Below are 26,383 nucleotides of genomic sequence, written 5' to 3' on the forward strand. Positions count from 1 at the left end.
TACCCCACTGATGTTGGGCTGAGCCAAGGTCAGTCAGTGAGTCAAGTGGTATCTTGAAGCAGCTTCGGCCCAGCAAATTTGCAGACCTACAAGCTAGGGAAATGAAGGCTGGGTTAAGCCACTGAGCTCTGGGCAGATACGGATGTGGCATTATTTTGGCAACAGCTAACTAATATGGAGGCTCGACAAGGAAAAAGAATTTCTGCCCTGAATTCCCAGGCCTGAAATAAAGTTCAAAATAGTCATGTTTCCAGTTTTCCCCAGACTACCAATGTATCTCACTTTATGTAACTTGACTCTAACCCCTGGTCACTGCTGGAAGTCAAAGATTTTATTTGGCAAAGAGTTCTCTAAGAAACTCGCAGAAATTCTGAATTACTAAAAGGATTAAAAGTTTTGCCCCCTCCCTTTTTTTTGTTTTTGTTTTTGCTCTGAGTGAGATATAAAAACAAGCAAATGGACATCTACAGTTTGACTCAAGCAACATATCAGCTTTAGCATGAGTATGAATCAGCAGATTGGCAAAAGTTTCCAGGCAAAATGAACCATCGAATCCCACGACTAGAAGCATATAAATCTTAGACATTAATCGATGGGTGTTTACTGAGTGCTTATGCAATATTAAGCTGAGGACAAAGGTGGCCGTGGTGGGTGGGTGCTTGTGGAGTGGTTAAAAATAAAAGTATGAAAGACAGTTCTTCCCTTGAGAAATTTTACCCTCATTAAAAAGTAACTCACTTTGCTTCAAACATCAAAACATTTGGAACTGCATGAAAAGTCATTATTTGCTTTGAAAATAAATTTCAAATTTGCTAACAAAAACATCCACCCCACTCCCAAATAAAACCTACAGCAAATATCAACACAGTAGTGAAATTTTTAAAGTATTAACTTTAAAATTAGAAACACGACAAAAACTCTGATATCACGACTTCTACTCACATTATACAGGATATCTGAACCAGTAAAATAAGAAAGAAAAAACAAGTCAAAATCATGAGAATGGAACAGGAAAAATCAACAGCCATCATTATATAATTGTATACATATAAAACTCAAAAAATTATATAGGTAAAGTATTAGAACCATATATAGATTTTAATAAGGTATCTGGATATAAGATTGTTAGTTTTTAAATCCGTATTAAAAAGTCAGTTGCACTTCTACCTACCAGGAACAAACATTTAGAATATATAACTTTTAGAGATACCACTTCAAAGTCAACAATAAAAAGAAGCTGTGTGAATAAATTGAACAAAATCTTTGCAAGAGCTCCAAGAAGAAAAATATAATACTCTACTGGAAGGCATGAAATATGAGTTAAATAAATGAGACATCGCTCCTGTTCATGGATTACGTGAACATGAATGTATTGTAATCATGTCAATTATTCCTAACTTGTTCTATATATTTAATTCCAATCACAGATTAATAAAGTTTTATGGAACATTGAAAGCTAATTTTTGATCATATGTAGATTAACGGATGGACAGAGAGATGGACAGTTCTCTGACAAGGCAATATAATAAAATGTTAGTTATAGACTCTAAGTAGTGGGTTCTTGAGTGTTTGCTATAAAAGTCTTTCAACTTCTTTTCATCTTTCAATAATATGGAAATCATATGGAAATGTCCACAGCTAAGAATAGCCCAGACATTCCTAAACAGGAAGAACCAGGTGCTTTACCACATAGAAGAAGTTTGAATTAAAGTTAGAATAATTATATAATTATTTATATTTTGGATAATCCAAAACAAAGGTGTCACTGGCTTATACTTTACTTTGATAAATTTGGTAAAGCTTCTCCGAAGTATAATCTAGAAGCTTAAAAACCGTACAGGACTTCATGAAGTTCTTTTTTATTAGCTGCCTCAAAATTTACAAATTATAGCTAAGAATGCTTTTTCTGTTTTAGGAAAGACAGCAGGGGAGTAGAAATTATGATCAAATATCCTTCACTCCCTCCTTCCTTCCATCCTTTCTCTCTCCTTCTGTATTCGTTTTCTAATACTGTATAAAATTTTTTTAAACCATAATCTTAAAATCAAGCAAATGTGTTATTTCACAATTTCAGGTCAGGAGCCTGGTCACGGGTTAACTGGATCCTCCACTGAGGGTCTCGCCAGGCAGAAAACAAGGTAGTGACCAGGCCTGCGATCTCATCTGTGACTCTTCCAAGCTCATTCAGGTTGTTGTCAAAATTCAGTTCCTTGTGGTGGTAGGACTGAGGTCCCAGCAGTCTTTGTTCGGTGTTGACTGGGAGTCACTCTCAGATCCTAAAGGCTGCCTTCTGGTCCTAGTTTCATGACATTCTTCCAACCTGCAGCGTACTTCTTCAAAGGCAGCAGAAGAATCTCTCATGATTCAAATCTAACTTCTTTTAAGGGTTCACCTGATTAGGTCAGGCCATCCTAGAATAATCTCTCTTTTGATTAATACAAATTCAACTGAATTACCAGTCAGATAACACACATTATTTAAGATATCTGAAACTTAGAGTGAAAAGTGGCATTGAGTGGGAGAAAACTAAAGAAAAAAAGCTAAGTCACATAGGACTTTGTAAGCCATATATGGGATGTGGCTTTTATCCTAGCAACAGTTAGAACCGATTAACGGAGTAAAGGTTGTTAAGAACAAAAATATTAGAATAGAATGGTTAGATCTGCATTTTAGAAGAACAGCTCTCGGGGGCAGTAAGAATGATAAAGAGGACAATTCATTTGAGCAAGTATTTGTGGGATGAAAGGGAAACCTGTGGCAACAGTAACTAGAAACCCCCAGAATACAATGGCATGGTCTCAGAAATGCTTTAATTTGAAAAACAATGATTGAATATCTAGTCTATGCCCAAGAACAAAGATTATAACCCCCAAAACAGTGGGTGACATCAATGCAAGTGATTAATAGGGGCTCTCTAAGTCTGGATTGTATTTTCAGGTAAGGAAGCCAATTGCTCTTAAGCAAAAGGATTACATTATGAATGTTAACTCTTGGATTTGTTTGCTTGTTTGTTTTAAGGAATATTAGCCAAGTTGAAGTGCAGACAGACATTTTCCCCATGTGACAGTATAGGTCACCTTCTAATCGACCTTTGAAAACACACACCCTGATACTCTCCATACTAATGGAACATTTCTGATTAAGATTTAGAATATCCATAGGAATTCTGCTTTGCACTGGTACCAGCGGTTTTTCGCAAGTGTATGAGACCTCCTCAGTGCTGTAAAACAGAATTCATGACCTCAACGTTGTTCAGTCATTCTAGAAGCATCAGTAGTAGCGGCAGAATGAAAGTCAAATCCAGGGTGAACCAGTCGTAGTTTTCCTGTGAGGCTGTTTTGAAAAAAGGGGCATTAGCTAACATTTTTATTCCACTGACCCCTGCACCATCCTAGTTGTCTACAGCCTAAATACTCACCACGGAGAAGCACACTCCTGTCTTCTCTCTTCCTTGGCTATTTACTGCCTGTCATGCTATCTTGGGGCCTGAGAGTCATTTCATCCAAACATCCACTTTCGCACAAAATGTTCCGACACCCTCCCAGTACAATCCTTGACATTTTCTCTCCCCTCCCTGAGAGGCGTGTGCTATGAACCTGCTCCTTTTCGCATGTGAAATGGCAGCTGGGCTCATTAATGGTTCCCTCAGATCCTCTACCTCCTTTATTTCTCAAAATGAGCTCTTTGGCTCAGTTCATAACAGGTCTGATGACACCCTAAATAAAGTGCCACCGAGATTCTGCTTCCCACCAAAGGGTACCGGTTAAACCTAGATGGAGGTGTGAAACAGCACGTGTCCTATCAAAGCATTCCCAGATTCCCTTAATTACACTATGGAATCATTCCCTTTGACTCCTCTAAACGAGTGGCGAGCGATCTTTTCTTTCTCCCTCTGGGGCTACTAGCTTCCATTGTAATCATTTAACTGGGGATTGCACAGGTTACGCTAATGTCATTCATTTTATAAGCATCTGGTATAGCTAGCATTACTGAGCATATATGGTTACTATGCACTATGTGAAGCAATTTATATGCATTATTTCCATCAATCTTTACAATGATTCTGCAAGCTATGTTCAATTACCAATATCCATTTAAATGAAAGGAGACTGAGGCACAGGGAGGGTATGTAACTTGTCCAAAGCCACTCAGCTGGTGAGTGGCCAGACCAGGAGGCAGACCTGGTCTGCCTGGCCCCAGATCATAGGCTGGACTCACTGACTGCCTTCCCCTTCACCATGGTGAAGCTGGGCTGTGGGTCCTAGAGTCATGTGGATAGATGAGTCACATGGATGCTGAAGACAATATTTCTGCCCCACCTCCACCTGGAGCATAAATTCCAAGAAAAACATGTAAAAATCTATTACAAGCACAGGAAAATATATTTAATTTCTTGTAATAATGTATAATGGAGAAGAATCTGAAAAGAAAAAATATATATGTATGTGTATAGATAACTGAATCACTTTGCTGTACATCTGAAACTAACACTGTAAGTCAACTACACTTCAATAAAAAAAAAAGAAAGAAAAATCATTAACCTCTGATCTACACCGCATACTTAACAATCAGTGTTTCCAGGAAAACTTTAAAAGGTGAAGTTCGATCCGATTAGTCAATAGATTTTTTTGAAGAATGAAAGCCCTCGCATAGGGCTTTCATTCTCACCTGAAGCAAGGGCCAGGTGGTGCTACTGATTGATGATAAAACTGCATACGAGCCCCTCAGGTGAAATGTATTGGATCCTTCAAGGATGTTATGATAGGATAATTATTTGGGCATGTTTGTGGAACCAACTGATAATACAGAAGCATGATTTTGAAGGGGAAAAAAATCTATTACAGAGCTAAGAACAGAGTGGCAGTCCAGCACGGTGAATGGAATAGTGAACTCAGCCTAGAGGGTCGCAGAAAGCTTCCCCAGAGGGGTGACACTGAAGCCATCAATGTGGTAAAGACAATATACTCTAAAGCACAGTGTTAGAGGTGGGGACAGACCAGCCAGGGCAAGAAACTTGACATGATGGCATGGGATGTGGGACCGTGGAGAGAGGAAGTGAGGACAGTGACAAGAGACTGAAAGGTTAAGTGAGGCCTTAATTGCAAATCTAAAAAGTCTGGATTGTATTTTCAGGTAAGGAAGCCAATTGCTCCTAAGCAAAAGGATTACATTATTAATGTTAACTCTTGGATTTGTTTGCTTGTTTGTTTTAAGGAATATTAGCCAAGTTGAAGTGCAGATAATGGAGCAGAGAGAAAGAGAAGAAGCAAAGGCACTTGTTTTGGACACCAAGACAATAACAAAAGCAAAACATGAAGAGGGTGTGAGCCAGACCAGTGCAGATGACAGATCAGAACAAGACACGTTAAAAAATTTCTCTAATTTTAATCTAATCTCACACTAATTACTGCCATCTTTCATACCATGTATTTCCTTAATAATTTGCTTATTTTCTGTCTCCCAGTAGATTGTAAGTTCCAGGAGAACAGGGATTTTGCGCTGCCCCCAGAGAACTTCCATAAGTCTATTTAGAATAAGTGAAGTAAATTCAAAGGAATTCAGGGATTGACTGGGTTTAATAGAGAAGAGAGTTAAATGACTAGAATTTCTAGCTTGGGAAACTGAATGGATGGTGTTAGAGATCAAGAATCCACAAGACAGTTTTTGAAGTGTCTACAGAATTTCAGATTGATACATGTTGAAGGCTGTTGAATGTTTGGAACTGGAATGCCAGGGGAAAGTTGAGACTGGTTTTAGAGATTTCAGAGTCATCAGTATAGAGCTGGAAAGAGTGCTGAAATCACAGGAATGGACAAAGCCAGGCAGAGCTTATGAGAGGTAAAGAGGAAGAAGGTAGGGAAACCATGAGCAACCACAAAATTTAAGAGTTAGTGTAACTGACAAAGACCCTGTGGGGTCTTCCCAGGACAGACCCCACCCCCACCGCCATGTCCTCTGTTTGCTTCCTGTCTGTAGGAAAAAATTTAGCCAAAGAATAAATTTAATCGGAGAAGTGAGAAAATGCAAAAAAAAAAAAAAAGGAAAATAGTCAAACAAGACGAAATAATAATAGTTAAACCATTAAGCAAAGTCAAGGACGTTTAGTTTCTCCTCAAGGGCTATAGATGATATTCTGAGCCACGTCCTTTGAGCTGCCTTGCCGAGACTCAGACCCCCACCAGGTGGAAGAAGTTAAGGACATGAGGACCACACTGTAGCCATGACATAGCTGCTCCCTCTTACAGGCTCCTGAGAACTGGCCTCAAGGAAATAGGGAATAACAACCCTGGAACTGAAGATTAACTGTCCTTACAGGCATCAAGATAATGCTGATCAGACCACCGCATGACTAATTTCAAGATGACTGTCAGGGCTGACTGTGCTGTTCTGCACGTAGCCCCCTCCCTCCTCCCATACACCCCCGGAATCCCTCTTTCAAAGTTCTTGCCCCGTGATCGGCAGCTGGGAGTCGGTTCTATGGAACATGAGTCTATCTTTTCCCCAAGTTGCCGGCCTCCTGAAGAAAGCAATCTTTCCTTCCCTATCAACACTTGCCTCTCAAGTATTGGCTTTTGAGTGGCAAGCAGCCTGACTTGAGTTTGGTAACAGTAGGAGAACCGGCAACAGAAATAAAGAAGAAACAGGGAGAAAGCTAAGCAGGAAACTGGGAGAGAAGGGCATTCTGGGAACACCAGAGGGGAGAGTCTTGAAAAGTAGAACCTGGGGATGACCAGTTGTGCCCTTAACCATATCCGAGTAAAATCAAATGAAAACAATCAAATGAATGTACAAAATAGGACTTTTTTCCCCTTTATTTAAAAAAAAAAAAAGATAACTTGCACCAGGGCACCTGGCCTGGCAGGCAGAATGACCCCTCCTCTTGGGCTGAGAATCTTTGTGCAAAACAAAACCTGTCCGACACCATGAGGTGGGTCTTGATAGGAATTAGGCAAGGAATTATTTCAGGATAATGAGACCAGAATGCAAGGACCAACAGCGTCGTCAATCTAAGATAAAGGAGAAAAGAAAACTAATGGAGATCAGGGCAGAAAATGGGAAGAATCCACCTTAGCGTTTAAGGAGCACGGGAGAGGTTGAAACAGAGGAAAACAGAACTTACCAGAGGCAAAAAAAGGGATGATCTGACCTGTTTTGATAGTTCACCTGGCGTTGGATGCTAGTGCCCGCGAATTGTACAGGTGTGTAATTTTTTTCCCACCAGGGTTCAGAGGCTCAGTAACAGGAGCCAAGGGAACAAGTGGTTAGCTTCCTCTTAAATTTTTGGAAAAAAAAATTGCAAAATGCTCCAGTATTCGTTTTAAAAATTGACAGCAATCAGAAGGGTCTAGACTTGTAGGAAACTCTAGGAAGAATAACTTTGGCTCCCTTAACAAATAAATTGCAAGTGGAAAGAAAGCAGGAATCTGTACAGAAAATATGAAAAAAAGAGTCACTAATCACAATGTGTGGATTAATTTGGATACTGATTCCAACAGACAAATTATAAAATAATATTTTAAAACTGGTTCGGGGGGCATTGGAATCTTGAACATTAACTGGATCTTGTAATATTAAGGAATCATTAACATTTTTGGAGTGATACTGGCACTGTGGTTTAGTTTAAGAGTCTTCAGGTATGAGAGATAGATACGGATGTACTGACTTGGCACAGAACTGGAGCTTGCTTCAAAATAATTTGGGAAGCGGGAAAGTGAATGGGGGTACAGGTAAAGAAAGCTTGGCTGTGAACTGAACTTCGCAGCTGGATGATAGGAACCTAGGGACTCAAACTATTCTGTGCAGTTTCATACAAGTATCAATATTTCTAAAACAGATTTTGTTTGAGGACAAAACAAGATTCTACTCGGTGAATAATGGAAAAATTGTATTCCTTCTAATGACAGCCAGTGAAGGAGATAAGAAATGAAAGACAAGGAAAAAATTTTAAAGGGAGGACACATAAGTCAGAAAAAGGCAGAAAGATGAAAAGGACTGGAACACAGAGAAATAAAGGCATAAATACAAACAGAAAAAGAGGAAGCAACCCAGTGAAAGACAGACTTGTGAAATGACATTACCACCTTGTGGTCTTCTCGGATATTGCCCCTAAATACGCAGGCCGTGATGTTTTTTCACACCTGTAGGCATTTGTGGGGATGGCGTGCCTGCTCCTGCCCCGGTGTAACGGAGGTGACTGCCATACCTCAGCTTCGGTCTGCAGGTTTCTTATTTGTGACTTAAAGTTTAGGACTCTCCTAATATTTTCAGACTTTATCTCCACTTGTTGTCACAAGGTCCCCACACTTACTAAGTTTTAGTGCCTTAAATTTCCCATTTTACATATGCAGTGTTAGCTCCTCATTTGGTATTTTGGGACTTTATGAATAAATCTTTTTGCACCTTATCCAAACCTTTAATTATTTTCTTTTTGAAAAACAGCTTTATTGAGATATAACTGACATACAAAAAAACTGGACATATTTAATGTATACAATTTGATGAACTTGGAGATGTGTTTGTACCTTCTCCAAAATCAAGGTAATAAACATCGCCTTAACTTACTGTGTCGTCTATTCACCCTTCTGTCTCCAGCCTGGCTAACCTTTATTTCTAACTCCTCCATCTCCCTGGGCACTCAGCTCATCTTTTTCCAGCCATTTCCAGCTCCACAGAAGTCATTTTTCTTGCGCTCTGTGATAAAGCAGGGTACGGTATTCACACAGTGTGGGAGGGGCCCCCCAAGACAAGGGAAAGGGTTGGGGATGTGGAACCACAGGGGTCCTACAGCTAAAATGGCCCCAGGATTCAGCCAGATGACCCAACTGAGAACATTTCATCTCATACTTAACAGCCCAAATAGCTCCAGTGCTATCACCTTGTATTACCTTTTATTTTATTTTTTTACATTTTTTATTGAGTTATAGTCATTTTACAATGTTGTGTCAAATTCCAGTGTAGAGAGCAATTTTTCAGTTATACATGAACATACATACATTCATTGTCACATTTTTTTTCACTATGAGCTGCCACAAGATCTTGTATATATTTCCCTGTGCTGTACAGTATAATCTTGTTTATCTGTTCTGCATATGCTTGTCAGTATCTACAAATTTTGAACTCGCAGTCTGTCCCTTCCCACACCCTTAGCAACTACAAGTTTGTATTCTATGTCTGTGAGTCTGTTTCTGGTATTACCTTTTAAATTTCTCCTCCTCCCCAGCCACATTGCTCCTGTGTGAGCTCCTGCTGGCCTCTCTGACAAGGACGACACTGGACGCCAAGCCAGGCTCCTTGCTTCCAGTCGGTCGCCTCGCCCTGCTGACCCCCCACACTGCATCCACTGACTTCTCCCAAATGCAGATTCATCCTGTGACTCTCTGCTTCATATCTTCAAGCATTTCCTAACATCCACAAGACAAGAATTGCAAATCCAGACAGCCAAGCTCTTCCTAACACGGCTCCTGCTTCCTAGCCTCACGTACTGCAGTGCCCCCCAGCTTACACACTCTGCTCCAGCCATGCCAGGCTGTTGGCTGTCCCCAACAAGGCCACTCTTTGTGTCACACTGCCTTGGTGGATATCCTTACCCCTGTCTGAAAACCGACTTTTATGCATGGTTAACTCCTAATCTTGGTTTGTCTTAACTCAGACAGAGTTAGGACTCAGACCTAAGATTAATGATTGACCTCCCTTCCCCATTGAGTGTTCCCATAGCATTTTCACACTATTACCCTTAACTCACTGTGTTGTGATGTGTTTACTGGTCTCTACACCAGCATTAGACTCAAATGGAAGGTAACTGGAACTGTGCTGTATTTATTTAAGCTTTCCCAGAACTTAGCACTGTGCCCTGCAAGGCGTGGGTATGCAATGAAGATTGGCTGCTTTCTCCTTTGCAGACATTTGTGGAAATCTGATCTCCAGCACATAGAGTGGGCGGCCAGAGCTTTAATGAAGAAAAGAGGCATGCGTGCCTGTGTTTGTTTCCATCACGGACTAACGCAGTAGACTTACATACGTACACTTATACACAAACGTAAGACCCCCACGCATAATGAAAGTTTGGAAAATATCTATAACCAAAATGAAAATAGGTTTATAAATAATTTACTTGCTGGCTTCTCTGTATTTTCTGATTTTTATCCAGTGAACAGGTATTACCTTTACCATAATAAGGGGGGAAAATGAGGGGTTTTTTATAAGAGAAGAGGAAGAAGAAAGGAAAGGAGAATGAGTCCCTGAGGCGATCAAGAGGAGAACCTAGGAAGCCGGCCTGAATTTAAAAGAGCATCTGAAGTTTAATAACAGAAAGGCCTATGGAGTTTTACAGAAGGTTAAGCCAGTTGGTCGTATGTGCCAAGTGTCAAGTACTCAGATCAATACGTACCTGAGGTCAGTGTCAGTGGATGGAAATGTCTGGGAGAGGAGGGAGCTAGGAATAAGAGGTGATATCTGCCAATATTTTGGGTCAGACTATTCACATAACCCTTCTTTCCTTGGTTGCCGCAGCCCGCCCCTCCACTATGCCGCTGCTCTTATTACTACAGGGACTTGGAGAATACTAGAAGCTTCCTTTATTCATGGAGAGCAGGAAGGATATCTGTGGAGGTGGTGCACAGAGAGCACCAGGGCTACACGCCTGCCCGGGCAATCTGGATCTGCTTCACCAGACTCGGGCAACCCTCGTCTCAGCAGAGCTCAGCGGACAGACCGATTCTCCCAAGTGCTTGGAAATTTAAGTGGTGTATGTTTCATCAAAAACTTCATACTGTGATTTTCTTTATGAAAATCTCATCTCTTTAGAAGGGATATCAAATATTCATTCTGAAAACTCTTTTGTTCCAACAACAACAAAAAATAAAACATTAAAATCAGACTAGATTAAAGAGGAAGTTGCGACGGTTAATTTTATGTGCCAACTTGACGGTGCCAAGGGATACCCTGCGTGTTTCTGAGGGTGTTTCCTTTAGAGGTTAGCATTTGAATCGGTGGACTGAGTAAAGCAGATTATCCTCTAGAATTCAGACTGACAAACACAAAGATGAAGTAGAGATAGCAAGTGTACACTAATTTTAAAATAGATAGACAACAAGTTTATACTGTATAGCACAGGGAGCTATATTCAATATCTACCTTATAGGGACCTATAATAAAAAAATATGAAAACAAATTAATGTATGTATATGTAGGACTGAACTACTATGCTGCACACCAGAAACCAGCACAACATTGTAAACTGACTATACTTCAATTAAAAAAAAATAAGAGTACACTAATTTTAAAGAACTTAGGCTGTGAAGTTAAAAGAGACGGGTGCAGGTAAAGCAAGGTATGTATTATTATTTTGTTCGCTTTAAGGCAAAAAGAGACTTATATTCTCGTGTCTTATGAGGAAAGCCATTAAAGGAGAAATATTGAACATAAAGGAGGTGACACAGAAGGAGGCACTGGTATTGAACGAGGTAAAGAGCATCAGAGCGTCTCTACTTCTGAGGCTGCATAAAGGCAGACGATGGGGACACGTAATATTTGTAGTTTTGAAGATGTAACGTGATGGGACTGTTTGATTCTTTGTGAAATTGGAAGCAAGATCAAGTGCTAGAGAGAAAGGAGGGTACAGGGGTGACATCGTGGTTTTAGGAGCATGATAGATTTTTGGAAAAGCCACAGAAGAGAATATATTCTTGCAAAAGACAGATCTATCATCCCAGGTGGCGTTCTCCGGGAAGCAGACGCTGGGACAGGGTTGGGAGTACCAGGGGTCTCTGGAAGGCGACACCTGTAGAGAGGAATTACGTCGTACCACGGGCTCGGCATCGTTCTCTATTGTTGGCTGCTTGGACACTCAGAGGAAGCAGATCCAACTTGGTAGGTAGGAATTCATGCTATTGATCTCACCCATCGTAGCCTTCATCCTTCATCACTGCTAATGTGGCCACCTCATCTATGTGCCCACTGGGCTAGCCCTAGGGTGGTCACTGATAAAGTCTGGCTAACATCAAATGGCCAAGCCATTTTAACTGCTCAGCTGTTTAGTGCCTCCTCCATGGTGGATTCTAGCCAGGGCGTGGTTAATGTAAGAAAGATTTTTACACTTCGTGTCCACTCCCATATATCCATCGGTATGTCTCTATCTTAGATCTTGTCACCAATCTTCCCACCTTTTTTCCTTCTGTCTCTGGCTGGCTTGCCACTGCCATGAGTCCTTATATAGCATCACCTCCTTCCACACAAAGTGGATGACCTCGTGTATGACCCAGAACTCTGTCCACTGGGAATATTTTCCTTCCCACAGCTTTTCAAGACCACCCTGAATGGAGCAGTAATTCAGCTGCTGCCCCCATTTAGTTTACATCCATATACCAAGCCAGCCATCTATAAACCAAGCCGATGCCTTTTCTCTTTCCTTCAGCTGGCCATACAGGCCCTCTCACAGGACCATAGGTGTGGACTGGAGGAAGGACCGATGCCAAGAGTTTGGAATGTAAAAGGCTTACGGGGGAATGGCACCTGCAAAAGGAAGGGGGAAGAAGCAGATTTCTCGGGGGGAAATTCCAGACGATGAAGCTGACCTGACAAAGTCTCCACCAGCTCACTGGGGACTTCTGTGGCAAAGATGTCATACCTGGGCAGAAATGGCTAGGTCTTTGTACCATTGCTGGGGGCTGCCCTGAAAAAAGCGTGATGTCAGTTTGAATGAGGTAGAGCCTAAAAGAGCTAACAGCTGAAAGCTGTCAGCTAATCACATTCCACACAAAGCAAGTTCTTTCTAGAAGGGAGATCTGAGCAGTGTATTTCCAGATCTGCCATAGATATTGATAGACATGCAAATATTGATAAGTTCAAATACCTCCTTCATTAGGATAAACAAATATGAGCATGGTCTACAAATTAAGGTCAACCACCATAGGAATAAAAATAGAATGTAGAAGTTTTAACCCAGCCCTGGTAAATTTTATATATACAACAGAAAGTAAAGAGTAAAAAGAAATGAGAATACAATACATAAAATGAAACAGTGAGATGGAACTGAGTTTTAATACAATAAATGCACCAAAAGTAAATGTTTTAACTCATCAATTAAAAGACAGAGACTCTCAGATTGAATTTAAAATGTACAATATGTTGTCTTCAAGAGCCACTCAAAGCAAAAAGACACAAAAATTTGAATATAATGGAAAAAGGATGTGCCAGGCAAATATGAACCAAAATAAATCCAGGAAATCCAACGGTAGCAGGTTTAGTATCTGACAAAACATGTATATTCCATATAAGGTAAGTGATAGATATAAATGTAGCAGAAACATTATTCACTGACAAAAGGAACATCAGAACAATCCAGAGAGCAATCTGGCACTAGCTGGTCAAAATAAACGCACGCATACTCTATGACCCAGCAAAAGCTAAGCAGAATGGCCTTTACTTGGCAGGAACCTACATAATATTTCAGAGATAAGAGAGTGGAAGAAGTAAAACTCAAAGCCTGAGACCTCCAAAGAGAAGGTACCTCCCTGCGGTGGCCGGCGTTCAGACAAGCTGGAGCTAAGGGGACAGTCGGCTCGGGTACCAGCCGAGTGAGCTGGGAGCTGAAGTTGGGAGCACAACGAAGGACGAGCAGCGACGTGCCCAAGTGCAGAATAATACCAAAGAGTTCTAACTTTTATATGAAATGCTTTCAAAAACTATTTTGGTTACCATATTCCAGCATTTTAGAACCAGAAGAGACTCCAGGGGTAATCTCATTTAATCTGATCACTTTACACATGAGAAAACAACCCCACAGCACTCCGGGTCATCGGTGGGAGTTCCTGCCACCTGAACGGGATCCTTCCAGTATGCAACACGTGACCTCCAGTTTCTGGCTGTCTCCGCGACGATACGGAGTTGACAAGGAAACAGAGCAGGAACTAAACTCCACTCAACCTACACAAAGACTGGTGCTACTAGGCACCTCCCCTTAGCTTTCATCTTTTTATTGCAAAAGATAAATGAGCTGATGTTGTCAACACAGTTATCAGGTAACAGTGAGGCGAAGGAAAAGAACTCTGCTCCTCTAATCGAGGAAGGAAACTTGCTGGCAAATGTAGCCACGTGGTTACGTTTTTTTCTTTCTAGACTATTTCAAAAGCTGGAAATCTTTTTTAGCAGCATTGCTCTAAGTTCTTGTTAGGGATGTCACCACGACAGCCTTTTACAAGGCACCTACACAGCCTTCTGCTTTCGTGTGAAAAGGAAAAAAAAAAAAACTGCAAGAAGCACAATAAAATTTTAAATGTTTTTCAAAGTGTTACAAAGAGGAAAAAAGAACAGTTTGAGCTAGATTCTTAAAATGTGGTGAGAAGATTAAAAAGGCAATCCTGTATCAATTAATTACTAAATAGATAGAGTTTTTATAAAAGAGACTAAATAATTTCCAGCTAGTAAGCTTTACAATATAAGGAGTTGAGAAAATCAACTAGAAAAATTGTGCTAGAAACTCAGATGTTTGATTCGTTATCTTGTGTTGAATTAAAACAGCACAGTAAAAATACTTGGTATGTCAGAGTCGTCTCAGGCCGATTCCTCTTTCGTGATATTCACGTTGGGTCAAGGGAACAGGAGAAAATCCAACGCAACTGCTGAATCTTTGGAAAAAAGTAGATTGTTGCCTGGATAACAAATTATTAATGATGGCCACTTTAAAAAAATAATAAAGTTCTGGTGTAAGTCAATAATGCTTGGTTTTACTGACATTACTCAATATTATGAGAAAAACAATTACAGCTTTTGATGGAAACTTATCTGGAGAGAACGAGTCTTTCACTGCTCGTTTTAATGTTACGGACATACATTTTTAAAAATACACACTGGTTGGGGGGGCGGCTTGAAAAGCTGCTGGCATGCTAGATTCTAAGAACACTGAATTCTGGTCATCTCTAGGAAATCAACAACAGTTAACGAAATATCCACAGGCTCCTCTAAATTTGGGCTCAACTAAATAAAGTAAAACCACGACGTGCAGAAGTATGCAGTGAAAAATAAAATGCATTTCTGACTTCCAAAGTAGTGAAGAACCACTTCACCAGTGAAACAGCTTTCCAGGTGTCACGTCAACTCGGGAAAAGTTCTTCTTGCATCGTCATCTCCGAGGTTCACCTCTCTCCAGGATCAAACACTGGTATTTTATTTACTCACTTTTTGCTTGATGGGAAATCTTTCCTAACCATTCAGTGCTTTGACTCCTCCATCTAACAAACATAAAGTGAAACCCCCAGTAGGTGCACAGCACTGTGTAAAGTTATTACACCATAAAGACGTGTGAGACTCATGATGTCAAGGCCCACAGAGTCTATTCAGGGAGGCAAACTGATAAACAATTATAACGAGATAAGCTCATTGATCAGAGGCGTCCCTGGGCCCTGCAGTGAGGTAAGGGAAAAGGGCCAGGAGGGACACTTGTGCAAGCAGGCGTAGCTTTCTGGAAGGGACACTTCCAAAGCAGTTTGCAGAGGTTTTAAAAGCTTTGCCAAAGTTAAGAATTAGCCTGGTCAAGAGGGTTAGAAGCACGGAAAAAAGCAGAGTTTTGAACAAGACTGCTACATGCCAGAACTCTAAGCAGATGGGTATGTATGCCTCCATCTGAAAGCACAAGGCAGGAGGGGAGGACTTGAAGGTGAAGAAAAGAGCTGAGACCAAGGAATTTGTCGTAAACCATGAAATCGCCAACAAAAAGCACAAAAATGCAAAAAAAAAAAAGTGGTACTAAACACATAGTGAAAAAACATTTACGGTAACAGAGCTGAAGCAAAAGGCAGAGTATCAGCTTGTTCAACCTTAGCTGGGAATTTAAGTGTCAGGTGGCTCACATTTTTCATCACTCTGCCCAGGCACGTGTCCGCAAATGGCAAGGAAAGTGCCCCCAAAACTGGCTTTGGGTTATAAATTTTAGCAGTCAGGCAAACTCACAAATATGGAATCCATGAGTAATGAGGATAGACTGTGTGTATACACACATGTACATAAATATATATATAAAACACAGACATGCATAACTGTGTGTATACCACCACCCACTGACAACTGAGAATATACCTTCTTCCCAAGGACAAAGGGAACATTCCCCAGAGTGGATCATCTGTTAGGTCAGAACATCGATAACTACCATAAAGTGGAAGTAACAACACTCTCTGATCGCAATGGAATAAATTCAGGTATGTTCTTAAGAACAAAACCAAAACTAAAAAGGCCATTCCACTTAGAAATTAAACAACCTTCCATCAAACAACTTTCCATTAAACAACTTGGGTAAGAAGAGAAACACATACAAATTATGCAATTTCTGAAAATTAATTAAAACACTGCAAGTTAGAATATATGGTATTTGTTGAAGGTGGTAATTGGAGAAAATTTCAGAACCTTTAACATCTATGCCAATTTACAGTATCAATTAAATCCCCAACTGGAAAAGCTACATTAAAGATTTCCACACTGAATGATGGAGGAATATTTCCTATTGAAACAAAGTTCCCACAGATAATTATAAAATTGAGATATGAAACTACCTAAAAGCACTAGAAAGCAATCAACAGCAAAAAGAAAACAGCAGATGTTACACTTAGAAAAAAAGAATGGCACTGAGTTTCCCATTTTATTAACCAGAGGACAAGCCACAAGTCAGAGGTTTGCAGAGCACCTAAAACTCAAAAAACCTGCTGCCTTCAATTGCAGAACCAGAGAACAGAGTTCAAAGCAACCTCAAAGGCTAGAAAGTATGGAAAAAATTCCAAGAAAGATCCAGAGAGAGACGACACTAAAATCTGTGTACAGACTGCCCAGATCTCTGGCTGACCTCTGAACTACACACGTGTGGGGCATATTCCCCAAATTTTAGTTGCGGTCCAAAGAGAAGCCAGAGTTTGAGGTCTGAGTACAGCCTAGTTATACGCCTGCTAAAACAAACAAAATCAATACTTTTCAGAGGATTCTAAGAGTCGAGAGTCTGTACAACGTATCAATCACAATGTCTAGGAAACAAATCAAAACTACTAGAAGCACAAGGAAACAAGATATAAGCCACACTCAAAAGAAACCAAATCAGTACCTGGTCCCTGAGATGACCCACTGTTGAAATTTGTGGACAAGGATTTTAAAGGAACCGTCGTTCTCAAGGACATACAGGAGACTATGCATATACTGAATAAATATAAAATTTTAAAAAAAGAAATAGAAACTCTAGAAAGAATAAAATGGAAATTATAGGACTGAAAATAATATACAAAATTTGAAGTCACCAAATAGGCACAACAGCAGTTTGGAAATTAGAGGGGAGGAGAAAGTCAGTGAAGTACGAAGGCAGACCAACAGGAAGAATCCAATCTGGGAAAGAGAGAACAGATACTGGAAACATAATGAACAGAGCACTGGAGACCTCTTAAACGATTTCACAAAGTCTAATCACGTGTAATTAGAGACTCATAAAGAGAAGGCAGAATGGGTCAAAACATATACTTGAAGAAATAATGGCCGAAAATTCCCCAAATTCGGTAAAAGATAAATTTACGGATTCAAAATGGTCAAAACCAAAGGATAATAAATACAAAGAAAATCACATCTAAATGCATCATAGTCAAATTACTGAAAACCAGTTAAAAAGAGAAGGTCTTGAGAGCTAAAGAAAAATAACCCACTACAAACAGAGGAATATTCATCTGAACCAACACCAACTATCGGAGGAGGTCCAAAGAGACTGGTCTTTGGAAATACAAGTACGGAGAGGTAAAGATTTATGTGTGCAGACTGCTCAAGTAACTCACAAATTACGTGGAAAAGGATATACGGGAGCACACTGAACTATTCCTGTGACTTTTCTAGCATTTCCTAATTCTGTCGAACTAATGGAATTTAGAAGCGGTAACACCCAACAACGGACACACCTGGTATCCAGCTCTTAATTTCTAAATATTCTCTGAAAATCAAATGTCAAGGCTCCTTGAAGAAATAGTTGAATTGAGGGTTGGGGCAGGGAAGGTACAAGCCTAGCTTGGAACACCTTACGTTGCCAGAAACGGAAATGCTCAAAAAATGATGTGGGCAACGCAGAAAGAATACAGCAGCCAACTTGAAGGAGCCGTCCATCACCAAGCTGGAACAAACTGAGCAACAGAATGTGTGTGATAGTTTATAGCCTATAGAATTAAATATTCTTGTGTCCTTACTGATACGGTTGGATAAACAAATCAAGTGTAAGTAAATAAAAGTACAGCTCTTCCTTACAGTGAAATTCCAATTACGAATATAGAAGAAAAGGGGAATCGAAAATCAACATCTTGTAAACACAGTTGTTGCAGGCAAAACCTGACGACGGACACTAAAATTAATAGCAAACAACCCTGCATAGTTTCAGAGTATCCTCTCCCACGAGATACTTATTTAAAGGAAAAAATGGGGAGAAACCTGACAGACACTTTAATCAGGTAACTAAGGTTAAAATCACTAGTAACATACATATAAACACCTTATGCCTCATATAATACACGTAGAAGGGCACATTTCTATGGTATTCTTAACAAAAATACATATCTGTATTATCAGAGTAAGGAAAAAGGAGAAAAGTATGACATGGGAGAGGCAACTCTGAAGTTGAATCAGAAATTATAGGTGTCAGCAAGGACTCACAACTTTTAAAACATTATTTATATCTGAATAAGTGTATGTGTCTGTGTGCATGTGTGTTTCCTTGCTCTGCCAGTTAACAGGTCCTAGGATCAGTGACATCCCAGGGGCAGTAAGCGTCCCTGGGTCTCAGATATAAGTTTCTAAATACTATTCCTCCCCAAAGGAACCAGGCTCCTTGGAGAAAACGGTTGATTCCAGGGCTCAGGAAGGGAAGTACAAAATTAGTCTGGAATCTCTTATTTTACTAGAAAGTAAGGAAGTGCTCGAAAAATGTTGGGGTCTGACAAGGGGCACAATGCCCCACAGACTGCTTGTTAGTTACAACAGGGACAATAACTGGACAGGGAAGACAACAATACTTTGACCAGGTGATCAAAGTGAACATCAACAGTGACTCCCTCGGAGGGATACCCTAACAAGGACACAGCACTTCTGTGGTTGCTACCCAACCTAGTCATCAGAAAACACCAAAAAACCCAAATTGGGAAACATTCTGTAACTCTCTCTCTCTCTCTCTCTCTCTCTCTCTCTCTCTCACACACACACACACACACACATAGCTGACTATTTTTGTTATAGAGAATTGACATTCATGATAAACTCTATCTTAAGGGGGAAATCACATCTTCGTATTTCCACCATCGATCACACTCCCTGAGAATCAGAAGGAGTGTAATAAACCTGAGTTGAATGGACAGTCCCTGTGTAGACAGATGTGAAGTCCCAGATGGTGCCTTTATTCACCTGTGCCTCCAGCCCCAAGCACAGTGAAGACATAAAGTACAGTGGTTAGAATAATGAATTTTTAAACTAGGTAAACAGAATTTGTTCATAAGTGATACAATATTCTATACTCTATCAAATTTTCAAAAGTAAAACTTGCCGAAAACTTTTTAACACTATAAAACCAGAGAATTAGGAATGTAAAGAATCACTTCAGATACACGAATAGTTACACACTAACTTTGAGAAGTTTTGTTTTTCTACAAAAGGAAACCACAAAATAAGTTGAAGTAACAAGATTTATGGATACAAGCAGTTAGAACCCAACTTTATTGTTACAATTTTTATTTACAGAATATAAATCTCTTCAAAAAGATACATTCCTTCATTTAATCAATGGTAAAAGGCCTTATGAAACAGAAATAAAGCCTGAACATCATTTATATTTAAACAGAAATACAAACAGATTCATTAAAAGTTTATGAACACATAGCAAAAATGTATTTTTATTTAAGCAGTTACATGAATGGGGTTGTTTTTAATTACCTTCACTGGCAACCCCATTTTAACCACAGAACAAATTTTACTTAAATTAACAGTAGTAAAAATGTAAAAATTAAGTTTTAAACATGAAAATATGCAACAACAACAAAAAAAAAACCAGGAAGTATCTTCATTACCAAACAGATGAACAAGTTCTCAGACACTCAGATACTTTCCGAGGCGTATCAGAACACCTACATCAAACGCTGCGTTCATTTGAGAGGTATCAATACATTGTCAGTGCTGAGACTATCTGTAGCACTTACAGTATATACAGAGCAGCATTATACTACTGTGGTTCACATTTAATAAACACAAATTTAACCTTTAGGTCACAATTTTCCAATTCAACATACAGCGAATGCAGTGACAATTATTTTGTTTTTTTCTTCTGAAACTGATAAGGACATTACCTTATAAGAACATGGAATAATGCCAGGTCTTCTTTCTTAAAATAACAGTGTATTTTAACATATTGTGGAAACTTCACACAGCTATACAAATGCTCCTAAATACAGTAGAGTTGAAACGTTTCCTCTCTGCAGATTCCACCAAATTATAGTTACTTTTAGTACACATAAGTAGCAGGAAACTTCTTCAGATCACTGGACAGTGAAAATTTCAGTGTGTCACTACATAATTTAAGCAGCAGCACACCACTACCGTGTAAATACTCTCAATTCCTCCACTGCTTTTTAGGGGGTGTTTTCCAGTTCACAGGAGCTAGTTCACCTGGATACCATCAGGTCTCAACCTATCAAAGTCCTTTTCTTAAGAGTTTTGAAATTTAACTAATGGACCAATTCAAATCAGCCAGATTTTTCTTACCCCTTCAGTTATTAGTTCAAATAGAACATGTAACATGTTTTCAATTTTTATAAACACCTTGTAAGTGGTTTGTTAAAATGATTAACAGTATTTATCCATTAACGGGCAAGATGTAAACAAAAATATGCCTACATTTAGGGATTACGAGTATTTCACAGAGCAATTTTTCAGAACTAGAAAAGCCATAGGATGCATAATGAATAAATTTTAACTTGCCATTTGATAACATCAGAAGCATAGTAAGGGCATTAAGCAAAGAAGAGAAAGCAGATCTCAGGACAGAAACCTACTACAAACTTGAATTCCAAATGCCTCAGACTCAAAGGGGTATTTTCTACAAGCACCATCATTATTTTTTCTATTCAAATAGCTGAAATCTGTCCATTTCAAAATATGATCCAGAAATGAAAATTTTAGTGTAAAAACTGTTCAGAAAAATCTAATTCATTATGTAATATATCTTATTAATTTCAATTTTCAAGTATTCAAGTAATGCAAACCCAAGCATTTTCTTTTAGAGTAATATATTTACAGACTAAGCTTCAAAGACGGGGAAAAATTCATATAAAATAACTGATACACTTTTCTGTCTGAAGACATCAAACTCAATCCATAACACTGTATTCACACAAGCGGTATGTAATAGGAAAAAAGGCAGTTCCATGTAACTAATGTCTTTCTTAAAAAAAAAAAAAGATTGCCTTACATGTAACTAAGTTTTCAAAGACATTCTAAAATCTAGTGAACTACAGAAGAAAAATCAGAGCAAACCAATTTTGAAATAAAGATAAAGCTGCTTTACCACACACTTAATAATTCATTTTGCATTGCGCATAGTAACTACTAGCACTTGCTTTTTGTGTGAAGTAGTGCAAGTTGCTGCCAATAACAAAACTCCCCCCAGCATAAAGCATCGTTAACTTTGTCTATCAACTGAATGACTGACTAGTAGTAAAAGCTTAAGTCTATATCACTTTGGAATGCAGTATAATATGCTTATTAAAAGCAATTTAAAGCAGAAAATCACACTGATAGTTTTCTCATTCATATCATGAAGGAATTCAAAAATGGTACAGAAGGCTTTGTGTAATTCAAAAAAGAAGTATCTATGTAAATTTAAAAGTCGAGGTTTTTAACTTTTAATTAAAAAGAGTATTTGGGTGAACTTTTTCCTTGAATCTGGAAGCTTTCATAACATACTTCTGAAGTTAAATATTTTTCAGTTCAGCAAAAATGAAATTAGCAATCATTAAAAGATTACTTCTATGTTTTCTATCTTTTACAACCCATAATGGTCTTTCTCAATACTCAGAGAAACCAACTGAGACATATGCTTAAGTTGAACTAAGAGCTATTATTTATCATCTCTTGTAATGGATGGGACCTAAGATTCACAATGAGATATATAAAAATTCAAAGATTATTTGTAGAAAAAGGTCAACAACCTTGAAAATAAGAAAGAATAATACTTCAGTATGCAATCATGAAATTATAATTTCAATTTGCTTTAGCTTAGAATTATGACTCATAAAAAGGAGTCCTAACAATGTATTAATTTACTGCTTGCAGGAATATAACCCCTCAAAACTAATGGCCAACTAAAGAACAAAGGAAAGTCATATTAGGCACTGAGAGGCTAAATAAATATGTACTGACGTCAACAAAAATTGATAAACCCTATTTCCAGTTCCTCTTGTTATCCCACTGTGCGGCCAGAACTGTTGGCCATTTCCAGTCTAGAACCAAAGAGCTGGATCATTCCCTTACACAAAAATGTCTACAAAAGGGAAGAGAATGCAAAAACAATACACAATCGCCTATGCAAGATACAATTCACACTAATTTACAAATCTTTATTTACACTGTTTTATATACATTCCAGGCAGACCTAGTTGATGAGTTTTGTGCTCATATTGATCTCAAATGATCATGTGAACAGTATGATTTACTACCACGTCTCTGATTCTCAGAAAGTAGTGGTAGCATCAGGTCAGGAGGGAAAAACATCAAGTATTACTGGTCAGAAGATCATACAAGTATGTAAGGAACAAAGAGAACAAAATTTGTGGAATTTTGCTTATTAAAGCATTCAGGCCACTATGGTCTATTGACTAACAATGCGTTACACATGAATGCCACTTCGCTAACAACCATTTTCATATTTACACAATGAGCTTACTACCAGTTAAGTTATTAGGCAAGGCATTCAAGTTCCTTAGCTTAACATAAAAAGGCAAAAGACATCTCAGCATGCCACAGGACAAATTTTAGACATCTTAAGGGATGTCCTCCCTTTAGAATCCCTTAAATGGTCAATAAAAAGGGAAGCAATCTTGAACCCTATTATTAGTCTGAAGCGTGATCCCAAAAACCTGAATAGGAAGTGGGAGAGTCAAAATAACCAAAATCTAGCCTAAGAGTTGGGGAAATATTTTAAATACCATATTTTGTTCCCAACACCCACTGCCTGGGGCTAAAGTGAGAGCCTTTATTCCCCTTTACATTCACTTCTAAATGAACCTCTCTGCACCACTTACAACAGTATCACAGCTCGCAGCTACGCACAGTCTACAGCAATGGCTCAGTGAATCTCTACTCAAAACAGTTTGAAGAACATGGAGTAAGGTAGAAAAACGATCTTCTCTCCTCCCATAGTTCTCCAAGATACATACCGCTGCACTTTAAGAAGTCAGAAAGCAAAAAAAAAAAAAAAAAAATCAAGAGTATTAAGCATTCTTCATTGTCGAAGAAAATGTTCCAACCACAGATGAAAGTTCCATCAAAAACAACTTTTCAAGTCCACTCTAACATTACATAAAAAGCTATTGTTTAGTTGGTTCCTTTCATTTAGTTAATTACATAAAATTCTACTGATCCTACAGTAATATTGTTTATAAAAACAGAATTCAACATTTGTAACATTGGGGAGGTAGAAAACAAACCTTGGTCTAACACTGCTAATAGAAGCAAACAGATTTTAAGATTCTATTCATGTAAGTAGAATTTACCATTTTAAATGGCCTGTAAGTGTTTCCACCTAGTTTATTAACATTAAACATCTTGAGATAAGCCAAGTATTTCAAAGCACTTATCTGACACTCTAAGTCATTTGGAATAATACATCAGACTCCCCAGAAGATTTCTCAGAGGATAAACTTGTAGTTGCATATTCTGAATATGCAGATCCATTAAGCCAACTTTGTACATGGGCACTTACGTGACCAAAGTGCAAAGCTTGTCAGACTAATTTTCTAAGGGAAGTTAACCATGACTGCAGAACCCCACACAGCAGCCTTCAAAACTTGAAGCCTGCTTATCTATCCCAACGATCTAACTTCCTTCCAAATAACAACTGCCATCCTCTCACTCTCAAACAAAACACTTAAACAAAAGCAAAAGAAATCAAAACAAACAGAAGCTCTCCTACCATGAATATTTCTGCTTAACTCATATTTCGTTGTATCAGATTTTACGTGTACAAGAGCGATGTTCTAAAAGTTCCTTACTTAAATATTTTAACCACCTCAACTTATTTCTCTTAAACTACATATATCAAGGAATCATCTGCTATCATTCTAAAGACATGGAGCCAAACTAAAACATAAAACCAAAATGTAAGGAATGAATCTGGAAAGGTTAAAAAGAATTAATCCACATGACACTTTCTTGTTCCCAGGGATAACACGCATTCTACCTCTGCTTCAGAAATTAGCAACTGTTCTACTAGCGACTGTTTAGTAACAAACAAAACACAGAACATCTCAATAAGGAAAGCAAACTTTTTGGTTAGAAACAATTTGAGATAGTAAAATTTTAAAAACAAATTAGTAGTAACTAGTAACTAGTAACTTAAATGACCATATTTAGTATATGAAAACATCATTTAATGCAGGTTTTGGTAACATAACATCATCATATGTATTCCAGGATTATATGGTAAATACTAATATTTACACTGCCAGACTACATAGGAAGAGGGGAATTTAATTCTAAGGTATGTTCCCCCACCAAAAAAACTTTCTAACACTTCAGAAAGATGTACCACTAGCATAGATCATGAATGTATTTCACTTTCCTAAACAGATATTTTTCTATGAACATTCTAAGTTATCTAAATCAGTGCCTGGCATTTCAAGAGTAAATGATTCACTTTACTTACAGTATGTCAAAATAAAAAGGTTATACTAAACATCTAAAATGCTTACTAAAATCAATCTTATTAAAGTAAAACTTAAAAAAACAATTTCTCTGGAAAATTTTCATTGCTTACACTCAACAAACATGAAACAGATGGAAGCAGTCACAGAATCATGTTAAATTTATAATAAATAATTTACATATAACATAGATTAAATTATCAAAGGATTAAATTGACATCTTTATACCTTTTTGCTGATTTAACAAACTTCTAACCCACCACATACTGACAGCAGTAGGTATATTTCTCGACATCATTTGGACTATTTAAAAAATAAATTGGTTGTTTGGAGGCAAAATTTGTAAAGCAAGATAACCAAATTAAAAGAAGTTTAACAAATAATTGGCTTTTTTGGAGTTTCTTAAGATTCACAAGCATTGTTCAGAATAGTTAAATGTCTTCTTTACTCAGGCACTTTTAATGCAGTAACCTCAGGCTTCATTTTAAAGTATTGGTTAAAGCGAACAATTGCATACCTAGTGAGAAACAAGAGTAACAACAGAATTAGAGCTAAAAATCTTAATCCTTCCTTATTTCCACTCACCCTTCTCAGCTGATTTTTTTAAGTTTTAAAATTTTCAAAGGATATATTTTTAGTTTATTGCGCCACCTACTGGACATTTTTCTAACACTGAAAGCATTAAACAGATTCTACAAGATTTCCTTGCAGACCAATTATTAAATGCATGCAACCTTTATAACATTTAACTGAAAATAATAACTGCAATGTCCTCTGTGAGTCCTAAATGTTAATCCAAAAAAAAGTAGAGACAAACGTAATGCATACAGTCAAATTAAACTTACCCAAGGAAATCAAACTCAATAGTAGAGTATTTGGCTTGAATCAAAGCCCACAATCCCCAAAAGAAATGTGAAGCCTAAAAAGGAGGGAAGAAAAATCAAGAATTATGAGAATGCATTTCTTTGTAAAATAAATATCACGTTATTAATTTTTTTCTTTTTCATCAACTCCATGCACATTTTCTTGACGCTTTTTTAATATAAAGTGTCTAAAACATAGGTAATAGTTATCTGGGTGGTTTTTGATCACTTGTGTCCAAAAGACATTGTAGTAAATCATCATCACTTAAAAACAACAGAGCCCAGTTCCTGTAACCTGCTCGGTGTGGGCAGAGCTCAGCATGAGCACTGACAGACGTGGTTAGCTGTTTTTAATGGTTATAATCGCTAACAGGGTTTCCCATAAAACACATTATCAAAGGACTCTGTTACTTGCAATATAAACAAAAAGGAAAATCCAAATCTCAAAAACAAAAGATGTACTTAAATGTGAAGAATGTTCAAGGCATGCCAAATTTCTGAAACAATTTTTACTGACCCAACAATTCTGCAGAATCAACCGTGATAATAAAGTTACATAACTTGACTTAAGTTGGAGAAAAATGAGTCTTAGGACTTAAAAACATGACTGTGTGA

The 26,383-nt window shown here is 38.2% G+C and overlaps 1 protein-coding gene across 1 annotated transcript in view; it reads right to left on the reverse strand.

Moving 5' to 3' along the window:
• Positions 1-19,676: 19,676 nt before the first annotated feature.
• The window catches only part of ETNK1 (ethanolamine kinase 1), a 46,761-nt gene continuing 40,054 nt past the window's right edge, over positions 19,677-26,383 (reverse strand). The window contains exons 7-8 of the mRNA XM_006199936.4: positions 25,751-25,824; positions 19,677-25,422 (exon numbers count right to left, since the gene is read on the reverse strand). Coding sequence (XP_006199998.2) covers positions 25,350-25,422; positions 25,751-25,824 — 147 coding nt within the window. The 3' untranslated portion in view covers positions 19,677-25,349. The remainder of the gene's footprint in view (positions 25,423-25,750; positions 25,825-26,383) is intronic.

Source organism: Vicugna pacos, chromosome 34 (genome assembly GCF_048564905.1).
Source record: "Vicugna pacos chromosome 34, VicPac4, whole genome shotgun sequence".
Lineage (NCBI taxonomy): Eukaryota > Metazoa > Chordata > Mammalia > Artiodactyla > Camelidae > Vicugna > Vicugna pacos.